We start from the raw sequence: 15,377 nt of genomic DNA, 5'->3' as shown, positions 1-15,377 counted from the left end.
CATGCAAAACTACTTCGCAAATTTTGAAAAGCTCCTTAGGAGGGAGCAAGAAGATTCAAGTCAGACCTCCTGAAGACCTCCTGAAGACCCCCTGAGGACCTCCTGAAGACCTCCTGAGGGCCTCCTTCAGAGTTCAGGCATATCTGTCAGGATTCATAATAAGTACTCATTATTACATCCAGATATTATTTGTTACGTACATAAATGTTGTATTACAGATGTATTTTTAAATATCTAGGAAACCATTTTAAGTTTTACTTTTTTTTCAATCCACGACTTTACACCTAAAAAAAGTGTCAAAATGCCCAATTAAATGATTTTCGACGAGATCGTGGCAAACAAATGCATTTTGAAAGCATTTTTGAGTGAACAAAATGGCGCTTTAATAATTATAAAATATTTACTTGTTTTAGTGTATTGACAGAAATAATAATGATTAGATATAAGCATAATACGTAATTTAGAGCGATTATTATTTTTTTCGAAAAAATATTAACGATCACAGAAATATTCTAAACACGAATTAAGTGTTGAAAATTTTCAAATTGTTAAATTTTACCTTATTAAGTTTACCTAACCCTGGTAGTTAGATCAAGTTTTAGTTACTTTATTTATATACATATTATATATGCATATATTATAATATAAATATATTTTTATTTTATTTTTTTGTTTTTTTATCATTTTTACCTCATTTTGATATATAACTAATGTAGGCATATTGCGCAGGGTTTCTACACAAATTTTGTCCTGTGATTCCTGTAATTCAAAATAAAATTTTTATTTTTTTTAAATACATTAAAAAGTACATAGATATATTTTTATGTAATTGAAGACATTAATCATTGGATAGATTTAACAAATTCAAAATATTGATTTTGATTGGCTTTCTTGAAACGTTCACTGCACAATTAAAAATTTATAGCAAAGATTTTGTTTCTTGATTCTAATCTAAAAATATTTCTTTAAATTAATAAAGATATTTCAGAAAAATGAGATGCAGTAAAAAAATCAAAAAATTAGCTATTTGTATACGACACTAGTTAAAACTATTAAATAAATAATGTTTAATACAATCAGACGGTCATTCTTTGTGGAATTGCTGTCAGACTTTGCTTCCTTCATAACTCTTTTAATTGTCATCTTACGCACAAGGATATCAAGTCTTTTTACCCCCTAGAACCTTTACATAAGAAATCCTGTAAAATTTCTAAAATAAATTATTTAAAATGCAATTCAGTTATTTTTTTTTAATATGCTTTTAATTTGCATGTCCACATACATCTGTGGTAATGTTACATCGTCCAAACGCAACATCCCCCCTACTAAACTTCTGACCTACTAACTTTCAGATCTACTACAATATCGGACCTTCGCCAGATGTTAATCTTGTATTATTTGAGGGTTAGATTAAGTCAATTTCTGGGCCGAGCAAGGCAGCTAGGACTGGCTAGGGGGCCAAGCGCCGCGGCAAGGACAGGCTAGGAGGCCGGGAATTGCGGCCACAAGTCTTTATAGCAGCTGTAAAACCACCTGCTAGTAGGTCGGATGTGTAGTATAGAGGATTTGGCATAGGTCAAAAGTGGAGTAGGGCGGATTTTCGTAGGTCGAAAAGTACACCATCCACATCTATATATATTTATCTATATCTAACTTTTCTTTCAGAAATTAGCATAAAATGGTGTCCGACACTTGACAACTATGAATTTAAAAAGGAAGAAGTATCCATGTTGTTGTAGTGTTTAGGTAAACAAATATATTTTATACAATATTTGAAAATTTCTCTATGGTTGTGTTTTCATGTTTTAATGAGTTTGTAACTTGTCGTATTTCTAAGTGACCATCCACGGAAAGATGGCTATGTATGATGCTTGCATGACCTTTGACTGATCATCGAGCCCAGAGAATCCTGTGTCTTTATCTCTCTAATAGTGTTTGAATTGAAGGGAAAACGCAAGAATGTAAGGCAAGGAAAGTCAATTGCGGTTGTGTATACTCTGTGTACATATTGAAACCATTTCTCTCTGGGCGGAATTTGTAAACAATAATAGATGCATCAGTGTTCGTTTAGTATCCGAGGAGGTTAAAAGCATTAAATTTTGAAAATTTTGATAATTCACATAATAGTTTCCTATGACCAGAATATTTCATTGATTTTTATGTGAATGATGGATCCCATGTCAGGCTTCGACATTCTTCTTATGTTTACATTAGCGCCCAGAGACAGTACACTGCAGTACTAAAGATGTGTACACTTCTGAATCAGCATTTGCTCTAATCTCAGCAAATTTGCCCTCTGTACCTTCAAAACCCTAGAATAATGCGCGCATGACGGATTCTGCATGATTGAACATATGTTCTAAATAATCTACCTAGTTATTAGAAGATCTTGGATAGGTGTAGACTGTAAACCAAATAATATAGTTCTTGTAAAGGTGTAGACCAAACAATATAGTTCTTGTATAGGTGTAGACCAAACAATATAGTTCTAGTATAGGTGTAGACCAAACAATATAGTTCTTGTATAGGTGTAGACCAAACAATATAGTTCTTGTATAAGTGTAGACCAAACAATACAGTTCTTGTATAGGTGTAGACCAAACAATATAGTTCTTGTATAGGTGCTTCCTATTGTCATGTTTCGTCGGACACCCTGTATCTCCGACATTCTTGATCAATCAAAGGGTTAAAGAGTACACGCAGTAAATAAAAAACTCCCCTCTATAAAGAATTGGGTTATTTGACCCTGGACTAACCAGAGCGCGATACATTTCTTCTATTTGGATTCAATAACGTGTTGGTCTATAATTCAAAAATCTTGAAACTGACGGAGATGTCTTTAAATACTTTTTCGTTTAAAACGCATACCAAATCAAACAAAAAGTATAAAATAAAAAAGGAGAAAAAATTATGTTTCGTCGGTCTAATAATGATGGAAAGTCAAAATTCTGCGAAGGACCGAACCGCAGGGGCGGATACAGGGGGGGGGCGGGGGAAAATTCGCCCCCCCCCTGAATTTGGAATTTTTTGTTCTTATTTTCAGAATAGCTTCTTAATACCATGCTTAAGGGAAAGAACCCCTAGTGCAAAACAGGAAAAATATCTGTCTTAATAAACTATAATGTGTGAAAAGTTAAAAATCTAGTTTTTTAGTCTTTAGTCATTAATTTTGACTCTTTTTGAGCCTTTTTTGTTCCTAATTATGAATTTGTTTGTTCCTAAAAAATCTTGCCCCCCCCCCTCACTTAAATCCTGTATCCACCCCTGCCGAACCGTTAAATCCGAGTGACTAGATATTACGGCTACGGTCACTTCAGCAGTCATAAATATACTTCATTCAGGCCTAAAATGATAAAATTTTGATAATTTCTTTCATTGTTTCTAATACACTGTAACTGAATAAACCCATGCAAGTTACTTCTACAGAAAACCCCAAAATTGAAAAGTATCGTAATTATGATTAAAAAAAACAACAAGAAAATCTGTATCATTTTTTCTCTATGAATTTAAAGGTCATAGTTGTGAACCCTTAAAATGGAGGATTACTTTTAAATCATTCTTTAACTAAATAAAAATATATTTTTAAATATTGACTGGCAAGAACAGATGTTAAATATTATGCATGATTATTTTTACTATATTTGTACTTTGAGGTTGAGCCAAGAGGAAGGGATGATTTAAAATTAAAATTTTTGGGAAAAAAAGATCATATATTAAGTTTATTTTCTTTATATAGATCCGAAGCTTGGTACACAGTACAACTATATGTTCTTTAACTTATTATACGGTAGACTGCACAAACGTTTTTATTATGTTGGCTTCAGTTAGTGTAATTAATGGGAAACTTATATCCAGATTTAACCAGTTAGCAATTGAACCTTATTTGAAGTGAAAACGTGAATTCAAGGTACAAGAATTTATGAATAGTAAAATTACGGGAGAAAGGGTTTGTGGGCATTTTACGGTTACATGTTTAGAACTTTGTTTAGAATATTTAATATCTAAATTCCTAAAAGGTCACATTCAANACAATATAGTTCTTGTATAGGTGTAGACCAAACAATATAGTTCTTGTATAGGTGTAGACCAAACAATATAGTTCTTGTATAGGTGTAGACCAAACAATATAGTTCTTGTATAGGTGTAGACCAAACAATATAGTTCTTGTATAGGTGTAGACCAAACAATATAGTTCTTGTATAGGTGTAGACCAAACAATATAGTTCTTGTATAGGTGTAGACCAAACAATATAGTTCTTGTATAGGTGTAGACCAAACAATATAGTTCTTGTATAGGTGTAGACCAAACAATATAGTTCTTGTATAGGTGTAGACCAAACAATATAGTTCTTGTATAGGTGTAGACCAAACAATATAGTTCTTGTATAGGTGTAGACCAAACAATATAGTTCTTGTATAGGTGTAGACCAAACAATACAGATGAAAACAAGCCTAGGATCATATTCATGCATAGCAGGTAAATAATTGCTAATTTTGATTATTTAGTCATAAAAAAAACCGATCCCAAAAAAAACTATCGTTATGGGGTTCTTTTTTAACTTAAATTTCGTATAGGGTATTAAATTTGCATGTTTGAAAATAGCAAACTTCTATAGAATAAAATTTTTAAATGTTGGAAGCTTCTCATATTGTCGTAAACCCTTTTAAAATCTAATAGCATTAAAAGTTTGTTTAAAACGAATCTGGCTATTGCCCATCTCTGATTGCATCACATATTTGAAACTATCATTTTCTTTTTTCTATTCGAGGCTATAATACACCAATTTTTCTATTTTTCAAAATAATTTTAAGTAAAATTTGATTGATTTTGTGTAAGTTTTAAATTTTGTAATTGTATTTAAAGGAATTGAGTTTTTGCCACAAACTCAAATTGGTTATTCCTATTTCTTTGAAACCTGATGGTGTAAACCTTTGATATTTCAAACTTAGGCTATTTGGTCTAACAGAATTCATAGTTTGAAATATCAAAGATCTACAACATCGGGTTAAACAGATATAGGGATTATAATGTTTAGTTTGTTGCAAAAATTCATTTCCTTTTTGTTATCTGTAAAAGAGGAGAAGGACAAAGTGGAAGTGGTGTTTAATGGATCAATTGATAAGGGAAAATATGGGAAAGAAAAGGAGGAAGAAAATGAGAAAGAGAAAAGTCTACCAAGATTGAACCCAGGTTATATTTTTTACAATGTTTATGAAAACCGTTTTTGAATGCAGCCGCAAAATCTAACACCTAGAATGTCAGCATAAATGTCAGATCTCTAATTTGCTATTCAGTCAATTGGATTCTTGTTCTTATCAAATATTTTACTATACATTAGGACTCATAAACTGTGGAATAGGAAGACGACAGCCTTGTATGAAGTTGATGCTGTTCTAAGTATAAAGTAAAAACTGCACAAAAAAGCTGTGTTTCACGTAAATTGGACATTTAAATTCTGAAGTCCAACCAGGGGGGGGGGGTGCAGAAGTCCTAAATTGGTAATCACCACCAATCAATCATGTTTTGCGGTATGTGCGCTCCTCTTAATTGGTAATATCCACCACCTCAATGGTAATCAGACAAAAATATGGTAACATTAAATCGTTTATTTCTTAGAAATAATACCATATTGACTTCTGTTAACAGTCCTATGGTGTACATGATTCTTAAAGCTTTCTAATTATTGCTCCTCAGTCTCGAAAACAAATCTATAAACATGCCACATGTGCACGCACGCTCCTCAATTAGCAATAAAGCACTAGAAACAATTAGTGAACTTAATACTTCATTTTCACTAGTGGGCGCGATGAGACTGATTTTTCTAAATTCTTTGTTCTTTCTATGGATGTAATAAGTTTTGTTGTAGATGTTGAACTCAAGTAGCGGAATACAAAAATCTAAACACTGTAAAGCTTTTTTGAAAATATCTTTTAAATGGAGATAGATATTACTTTGGGCAGGGTGAGGAAATTTTTAGTAAACAGGCAGCCCGACCTTTTAGTACCTTACTTCCAATTATGAAATGCAGTCATTAGATAAGAGAATTGTATCTAAAATTTAGCTAAAATAAACTATACCTTTTTTTCTCAGTTTTTGTTTACCAAACCAATCTGAAAACAAATTAAAAATGAAACCCCGATAGATGTCGAAAATTGTGTTAAAAATGCATTAAATTAAAATTTCAGAAAGCAAGATTTTACAGTGATTACAAATTAAGGTGGTGGAAATTAAAAATTGAGGAGTGTGCATGCCACAAAAAACGTTTGGGTGGCGGTGATTACTGATTAAGGACTTCTATACTCCCCCCCTCGTCCAACATTTACTCCCATTTTTAGACAAATAACAGAATAGCTGTCAATATATCATGTTATATATCATATACCTAATCTGACCTAACCTGGCCTAAACTGACCTATAAGGAGTCTTGTAATTTTATGACCAGTCAGGTAATCCAACCTAACCTGACCAATTCTGACCAATTCCAACCTTAGTGGCCAGGTCAGATTAAGACCAGTATGAGACCAGTTTATAGATAACCCGACCTAACCCAACCTCACACAACCTAACCAAACCTAAGGGTATTGGTCATGTTCTGACCAGTACGGTATTCCAACATGACCTGACCAATCCAGACCAAATCCGACCTGATTGGACCGGTCAGGTTAAGACCAGTATGAAATAAGTTAGGTAACCTGACCTAACCCAACCTAACCTGACCCAACCGGACCTTGGGGGACTGGTCTGTTCTAACCAGTAAGGTATTCTGACTACTCTGACCAATCTTGTTCAAATCCAACCTTAAAGGACTGGTCAGTTTAAGACCAATATGAAACCAGTTAGGTAACCCAACCAAACCCGACTTAAACTTACACAACCCGACCTAGGGGCAATGACTGGTCATGTTCCGATTAGTTTGTTATCCTGATGTAATTCTCAACCAATCTCAACCAAATCCGACCTCAGTGGATTGGTCAGGTTAAGACCAGTATATGAGAACAGTTAAAGGTAACCCGATCTAACCCATGATAAAACCTGACCAAGAGGGTCTGGTCATGTTCAGACCAGTTTGGTAATCTGACGTAATACTTAACCTAACCCGACCTATCTCGACCTAACAGAACTTGTCGTTCGACGTCGCACTGATTGCTATAAGGGGGTAATTTCCTAGTATACGATTTTTGGACCCCCCCCCCTCCTATCAATTTTGTACATGGGTCTGACAGGAAGTGCCTTAACTTAACCTAACCCGTGGCCGCAGCGCTCGGCCCCCTAGCCCATCCTAGCCGCAGCGCTCGGCCTTTCCTTAACCTAACCTAACCCTAAATAACAAAAAAATAAATAATAATAAATTTGCTGAAAAATTCCGAAAGCTGTGCCTAGGACGGGCTAGGGGCCGAGCGCTGCAGCTAGGACAGGCTAGAGGACCGAGCGCCGCGGCTAGGACAGTTTACTGGGGGGGTGGGGCTGGCGCTGCGGCTATGACCAATAATAACCATGGTATACATGAAATTGATAGGAGGGGGGTCCCGGGGGCCGGGGTTTCCAAAAATTGTGTATAAATTACTAATAACCCATCACTAGTCACGTCCAGCCCTATAATTCTAAATGCATAAGTATTTCAAAGACAGCACACGCGTTGTGTATTGCGCAAAAGTGCTAAGATGATTTGAATTGAAAACATTGTTTTGTACTCTGCAGTTCATTGAAAACATTCTGAACACATGTACGTACGTCGTACAATTTAAACCATTAATAAGAATTTAGAAAATTAAAATGGAATATCGATTCTAACCTTTAGGCTTTAAAACTAAGTGTTGAATTTGAATCTTCTAAACTCACCTGTTGATTAAACCGTATTTTATTGTCTGTATTTCAGTGTTTTGTTTTTACTCTGAAAAGTGAAAAAGTGTAAGGTCGCAATAAATATAAAGTTCGGTAATTTTTCTTAAATACGACATTTTTGGACCCCCTCCCCTCGGGCCGGAGCGCCCAGCCGCCTAGGCGGTCCAAGCCGCGGCGCTCGGCCCAGAAATTGTCTTAAATTGTCTAAACCCCAAAATAATGAAAAATAAATAATATAAATGTTGCTTAAAATTTGAGTAATTTCCTGGATAACGATTTTCGGACCCCCCCCCCTCCTAGCAATTTATGTACATGGATCTCATATGTAACACGTATGTCGATATAATTGGTCATGTGGCTCCATAGCCTGTCGTAGCCGCAGCGCTCGGCCCCCTAGCCTTTCCTAGCCACAGTGCTTGGCCCAGAAAGTGTCTTAACATAACCTGACCCGAAAATAAAAAAAAGAAATATAATAATATTGCTGATAAATTTAAACGGTGATGTACAAAATTGATAGGAGGAAGGAAGGGATCGGGGGGGGGGGGGGGGTTCCAAACATCTTTTCTAGGACAGACCCGGAAATTTGTGTTGATGCACCTTCAAGTTGGACGGAGATTTGAAGAAATCCGTCCGGATTCTAATTTTTAATATAACAACGAAACTTTTCAAATGTTTGATAAATCTCACTTTTTTACACATTTTCAAAAGCTCAGAAGACGTTATTATTTATTTTGAAACACTCGTTGTCATTTTTCAGCTACTAGAAATCAAAAACGATTTTGAAGTTATACTCTTAACTCCAATAATTAATTTGGGTCATCCTGTAGAATATTTTGATTTTTAAAAACCTTATTCTATTTTCAGTTGATTCTGGCGAAATGGAACATATTTTTCCTCGGTTTCTCAAATCCGTAAAGAAACGTATTCCTATTCTGACCTGGTTGAAAACATACACACTCGGCGATGTAAGTAAATGAAACCATTTCATGCAATTTCTTTTTTTCTCAAATACTTACCAATTATACTAAAAAAACGTCTAATCCATTGAAATCTTGGACTTGCTTATTAGAGTGACATTTTTTAGACTTGCGGAAGTCTAGGACAAATAAACAAGTTAATCATTTAGACTATGTAAGAGCGTTGAATGAAAAATGAAAGGGGGTATAGTCTTACGGTGAAAAATAATCGCTTTTGATCGTTACTAATCTTACTTCTATCTGTAGCGTCTAAAAGGAGAAAATTGTTAAATACGTCTTATACTGAAGAACGTAGCGTCCATACAAATTCAGAAAGTTGTAGTACATATATTTCGGATTCTAATTAAAAATTAATTTCAAGCAAATCATTCGATCAGATATTACAACCTATTGTCTTCGATTATTTTTTGACGCATTCGTATATAGTTAAAAGTTCATAATATTTTTTATTCGTTTTGTATACAATGCACTTAAAACGCCGAAATAGTTGGCCTCCGGATGTTTCTGCTCTCGATGCTTTGATGATGCCTATTTGATGACTATTAACTGAACAGAAACGCCCCCCCCCCCTCTCTAGTATTTTGTCCTAGGGCACTGTGAAGATTTGACACCTTATTAATTAATAGAAATTTAGAGGGTCTTTTTTTGTAAAAAAACCTTTTTTCTAATGCATAGGAAAGGGTACAAGGCGGTAAAACGTTTGGTCTAGAGAAAAAAACTAAAATAGCCCAGAACTTTTTTGAGACTGAAGGCCTGAAACTATATTTTTGAAAAACCCTTGAAACATGTTTCACACTTGATACTTGTTTTTAACAAAATATATTATTTACATTTTTTTCTCCATATTTTGGTATTTTTTGTTAACCCTTCCCTAGCACCCAAATTTTTAAAGTTATCGGTCTATTTTTTTTTCAATGAGCTGACCTTGAAAAATTGGGCCATTAACATGCATTTCAATCCTATGCATAAAATAAGGGCTTTTTCTAGGGGGAGGTGTGTGTCGTCCCCCCCCCCCAGCTTAACATAGATTCAGACCCCAGGCCTTCAGCCTTTATAGGGTTAAAAGTATTTTTGATTGTTCAATTTTCAGTGCATATCTGATGCTATAGCAGGGGTCACAGTGGGACTAACAGTAATACCACAGGTAACTACCAGTTTATTCCACAAGCAGTGTTCAGGATTCTAATCCGTATTAGTATGCGGATCCACGGATCTAGATCCAAAGGGCAAAATTTTAACCAAAAGCTGTAAAAACAGGTTTTGCTTTCAACCCCCAAATGAAAATTAGTTATGAAGATGCAAGTTTTTATTTATTCATTTTCATACTTTCTATCCAAACATTTATTCATTTTCACCAAAAACTTGTTTATTTTTTGCAAATAAGCGAATAAAAACAGATTTTCAAAGAGAGGGGGACAGGTAATGATAAGTGAAATTAATCCTAAGCTCTGACTACAAGCATTTGAAAATAATGCCTCATAGGATCAGACAATTAGCCCCAAACAGCGATTAACGTCCCATCCCGCTCTCTAGTCGTTTATCGTCCCATCCCGCTCTCTAGTCGTTTATCGTCCCATCCCGCTCTCTAGTTATCGTCCCATCCCGCTCTCTAGCCGTTTAACGTCCCATCCCGCTCTCTAGCCGTTTATCGTCCCATCCCGCTCTCTAGTCGTTTATCGTCCCATCCCGCTCTCTAGTCGTTTATCGTCCCATCCCGCTCTCTAGTTGTTTATCGTCCCATCCCACTCTCTAGTCGTTTATCGTCCCATCCCGCTCTCTAGTCGTTTATCGTCCCATCTAGCACTAGCACTCTCATTTTTGAAACTATAGCACCTTAAAATTTTTTACTTAAAAGGAATAGTAATTTTAAGGAAGTTTTTTAATGCATAGGTACGGGTACAGGGCAGTCAAAAAGTCCGGTCCGTGTTAAAAAAAAATATAAAATAGACCATAAATCTACATGATCTTAAAGCTACATTTTTGAAAAGCCATATTTTGGCATTTTCTAAAAATCTTCCTAGCGCCCAAACTTTTGAAGTTAGAGGTCAAATTTTTTTTCTCAATGAGCTGGCCTTGAAAATTTGGGCTATGCACAATACACATGCATTGCAACCCTTTACCTTTAATCTAAAGCTTTCTTCTATGGTGGTGGGGGGGGGGGGCGCGGGACGTCCCCCGGCCCCCATCCCAGGCTTTACATAGACCCACTAGATTTTAAAGGGTTAACATTAATATCTCAGTCATCTCTGAAAGTTTAAGTTATTATTTTCAGGGTATAGCCTATGCTGCAGTGGCAGGACTGGATGCACAGTATGGATTATACTCAGCATTCATGGGATGTTTTGTTTATTGTATTTTTGGAACATCCAAAGTGATCACTATCGGACCTACTTCAATAATGGCGCTAATGACTCAGGTAAAGTGATCACCATCGAACCTACTTCAATAATGGCGCTAATGACTCGGGTAAAGTGATCACCATCGGACCTACTTCAATAATGGCGCTAATGACTCAGGTAAAACGATCACCATCGGACCTACTTCAATAATGGCGCTAATGACTCAGGTAAAGTGATCACCATCGGCCTACTTGAAAAATGACGCTAATGACTCAGGTAAATTGATTACCATCGAACCTACTTCAATAATGGCGCTAATGACTTGGGTAGAACGATCACCATCGGACCTACTTTAAAAATGGCGCTAATTAATGACTCAGGTAAAGTGATCACCATCGGACCTACTTCAATAATGGCGCTAATGACTCAGGTAAAACGATCACCATCGGACCTACTTCAATAATGGCGCTAATGACTCAGGTAAAGAATGCAAATTAAGAGTAAACATTATTTTTTAAAAAATTTAAACTTTTTCAAGAGGGGGCGGAGAAGCATGTAACCTCCCTTAGCCACCATAGCCGCTAGTTTCAGGAAGGGGCTCAACCCCAAAGCCTCTTTTCACTCCCCTGCTGAAACTATTTGTTTATGTTAAGGCCAATGCGAAGCTTGGACCTGATTATGCTGTACTGCTCTCCTTCTTCTCAGGGATCATCACTCTTAGTTTCGGTATTCTACAGTTAGGTAAGCAAACATTTATTAGAAGGGGCAGGCCGCGGGGTATATTCCGGATCATATTAAGGACTTAATAAGCATGTTCATGTGACCCTTGTAAATGAAAGGTTATTTAAAATTACGTCTACAATCCCATTCAAGGAAAAATCTGAAAATCTTTTGTGTATAGGGCATTTCTTGATTAAATTATTTCAGGATTAATTTAAAATTTTATATGTTTCAGGAATTTGATTTTTCTGAGTTTACAAAGTAACAAAACCGGTTTTACTTTTTGTAAAATGCGCCAATACAGGGTATTTCCTTAAAGTTGTGTTTTCTCCCCGCTAGGTGGTGTAAGAATCAATTTGTTATATTCTAGTAAACCACTTTGAATTGTTAGATTATCGCTAGCATAATAAAGTATAATGTACTTTTTAGTTTTTTGTAGAAATATTAGATGATTATTTATTTTGAATTTATCTGAACTGTTGACCAGGTAAATTACACCTATTATACTTTTAATTATCATGACCATGACTCTACAGTATTAGCATAAAATCAGGCTTGGAAACTCTCTCTAATATCTATGATTTTTAAGGGTCTATATGATCTGATTAAATATTGTCTAGAACAGCTCGAAGTTACCAAAACTATGATTTGACCCCACGCGCGCGCCTTGAATACCGCCATCTTTGTTGTTAATCATTTCCAAATTTTGCCTTTTTTCTTGACAATAGATTTGATTATTTAGGTTTCTTGGTTGATTTCATCTCTGCCCCGGTCATCTCTGGATTTACGAGTGCAGCGAGTGTGAAGGTCATCACAGGCCAAACCAAAGCTCTTCTAGGCCTTACTATCGGTAAATACCGTGCAGCTAGGGGTTTCTAAAATTTATTCTTTCTGATTAGGGGGGGGGGGGATCACACACAAAATAGATACCAAGAAAAATTCCGGGGGTGGAAACCAATTTCAATCGTAATGTGTATTTGTCAATGTTTCAATACATTGAAAGATAGACCCTCATTTCTCTGAAATATTTTTATATTTAAATCCCCATCCCCTAGCATTTGTTGATCATTAGTCGAGTCAATTTCATGTCTCATTAACCGTAAACATCTGCAAATTGGAAATATCAATTTTAAGTTTAAAATGTTTGTTATTCATTTTGCATAATGCATGATTCATTTATCATTCAAAAAAAATTAGGCAACAGCATAATTTGAATTTACAATGACTTGTATGTATGTGAGACATTTAGTGAACCTGGTGAAGCCTTTATCTTTAGTTAGCTTTTCAGATTTTTACAATTTTTAATTTTATTAAAGTTGCAATTTAAAATCCCAACCACTGACCGGTTCATACCATGGATCCCTCAAAATATTTGAATGTTTTTTTGAGAGAATTTCTAACATTTGTGAATATCATACCAACAAAGATTTTAACATGAATATAATAGAATAAGATCATGTTTTCTCAGTTTCCTTATGTTTCCTCAGGTAAACTCTAAACCTTCTGAGCAAAGATATGATTCTTTTTCTATCTAAACAGTGATAACTTTTAGTTGTGGTTTCTCTATTAAATTGACTTTCAGATTTAGACGTCAGAGAAGGAATGGAAATTGAATACATACAATAGATTCAATACAATACAATACATACAATAGATTCAATACAATACATACAATAGATACAATACAATACAATACATACAATAGATACAATACAATACAATAGATACAATACAACTAAGTCTTCTTAATCCGAGCTCAGATTAAGATTCAAAGTGTTTCGATTGTAGTTTGGTATTGCTGAACTCTTAATTTCCAAAAATGAATAAATACAAGTATATACATTTGTTTATAGATATTGTGAATTATATATGTTTTAGGTGAGAAGTCCCAGATAAATCTTGGAATAGTGGACGAATGGATTGATATATTTACTTATATAAAAACAATAAGGAAGGTTTTTACGTTAATTGACAGTAGGCTTCTGCCATTATTTACAGGACAGTTTGTAAAAAAGTCATTTTTAATGATTAGAATTAAACTTTTATAACATCCTCAGTCGTTTTTGGTTTATTGTACTTAAAAATGTAACTACAGTGAAAAAAACTACAATTATCAAATTACTTCAGGAACTTTTTTTTTGAACGAGATTGTAAATTGTCCAAACTGGCAAAAAAAGGTTTTACGCTCACAGGTAGAAAAACTCGGGTTTGGAAATTAATTTCGATATATTTTATATCCTCTTCTGTCCTACAGAAAATGACCAAAGTTATTACAAATTAAAAATAAAGATAATGTAACAAATAACTTTCTAGAAATTTATTAAAAAAGTAAGCAAATGGGGGGGGGGGTTTAAGTGGAATGAAAAAATGAAAAGTGTAAAAATTGAACGAGATTGTTCATATAATGTTCGCATAGTTACAAGTGTGGGTGTTCATATAATTACAAGTGTGTGTGTTCATATAATTACAAGTGTGTGTGTTCATATAATTACAAGTGTGTGTGTTCATATAATTACAAGTGTGTGTGTTCGCATAATTACAAGTGTGAGTGTTCGCATAATTACAAGTGTGAGTGTTCGCATAATTACAAGTGTGTGTGTTCGCATAATTACAAGTGTGTGTGTTCGCATAATTACAAGTGTGTTTGTTCGCATAATTACAAGTGTGTGTGTTCGCATGATTACAAGTGTGTGTGTTCGCACAATTACAAGTGTGTGTGTTCGCATAATTACAAGTGTGTGTGTTCGCATAGTTACAAGTGTGGGTGTTCATATAATTACAAGTGTGTGTGTTCGCATAATTACAAGTGTGTGTGTTTATATAATTACAAGTGTGTGTAAATGCCTGATTGACAAATAACCCTAGGTCCTTATCCATACAACAAAAAGGCAAATACAATTGTGTTTCTAATTGGACAAGTTATAAATTTTAAATTTCCTTTTTTGTTTCTGCTCCGCTAATCCGCAAGTCATTTTGGATAATTATAGGTACGATAAGTAATGGCAATCATTTTAATTTGTATTGCAAGATTCATTTAAAAATCCCCTAAATTTTTTTCTAAAGTAAGTTTACCAATCCTTTACAGTTTTTCCACTTCGACCCAATAAACCAAAAAAAAATTGCAGTGTTTAAAAAATTGTTTTTTACATTTTTTATAAAATTCGTGACGTAATTGTACCCAATAGGTACACTGATGCAATACTGGGTATAGGTAGTCTTGTACTTCTCCTCTCTCTCAGAGTAAGCATAATTTAAAAATTAGGATTTTTAAATTTGCGAATTTAAGAAACTGTTAAATAAATGTTTTTCAGAGTCTTCTCGTAGCAAAAAATCTTTCTAATACTTTAACTTTATTATTATTTTAATTGAAGATAAAACACCAGTGATGTACTTTAACCCCTGAAGAAATATATGTTACTAGCTATAAAGTGGCCGGCTTTGCCCCGTGGAATTTTTTAAAAACTTGAAAAATATTTTCGAATTAAAAATTTTTTTTAG

At 34.6% G+C, this 15,377-nt stretch overlaps 1 protein-coding gene across 11 annotated transcripts in view; it reads left to right on the top strand.

Annotated features, from left to right (window-relative positions):
• The window catches only part of LOC111713598 (sodium-independent sulfate anion transporter), a 35,138-nt gene that overhangs the window by 5,835 nt on the left and 13,926 nt on the right, over positions 1-15,377 (top strand). For 4 of the 11 annotated variants that reach the window (XM_023488483.1, XM_023488482.1, XM_023488481.1 and 1 more), the window contains exons 1-10: positions 65-1,746; positions 4,421-4,477; positions 5,078-5,191; positions 8,708-8,808; positions 9,911-9,964; positions 11,093-11,236; positions 11,813-11,900; positions 12,622-12,729; positions 13,758-13,830; positions 15,065-15,119. In XM_023488483.1, coding sequence (XP_023344251.1) covers positions 4,441-4,477; positions 5,078-5,191; positions 8,708-8,808; positions 9,911-9,964; positions 11,093-11,236; positions 11,813-11,900; positions 12,622-12,729; positions 13,758-13,830; positions 15,065-15,119 — 774 coding nt within the window. In that variant the 5' untranslated portion in view covers positions 65-1,746; positions 4,421-4,440. The other 7 variants (XM_023488484.1, XM_023488485.1, XM_023488488.1 and 4 more) reach the window with 7 other exon arrangements.

The sequence above is a fragment of the Eurytemora carolleeae genome, unplaced genomic scaffold (assembly GCF_000591075.1).
Source record: "Eurytemora carolleeae unplaced genomic scaffold, Eaff_2.0 scaffold1161, whole genome shotgun sequence".
NCBI lineage: Eukaryota > Metazoa > Arthropoda > Copepoda > Calanoida > Temoridae > Eurytemora > Eurytemora carolleeae.
This window is presented reverse-complemented; position numbering and strand designations above follow the sequence as displayed.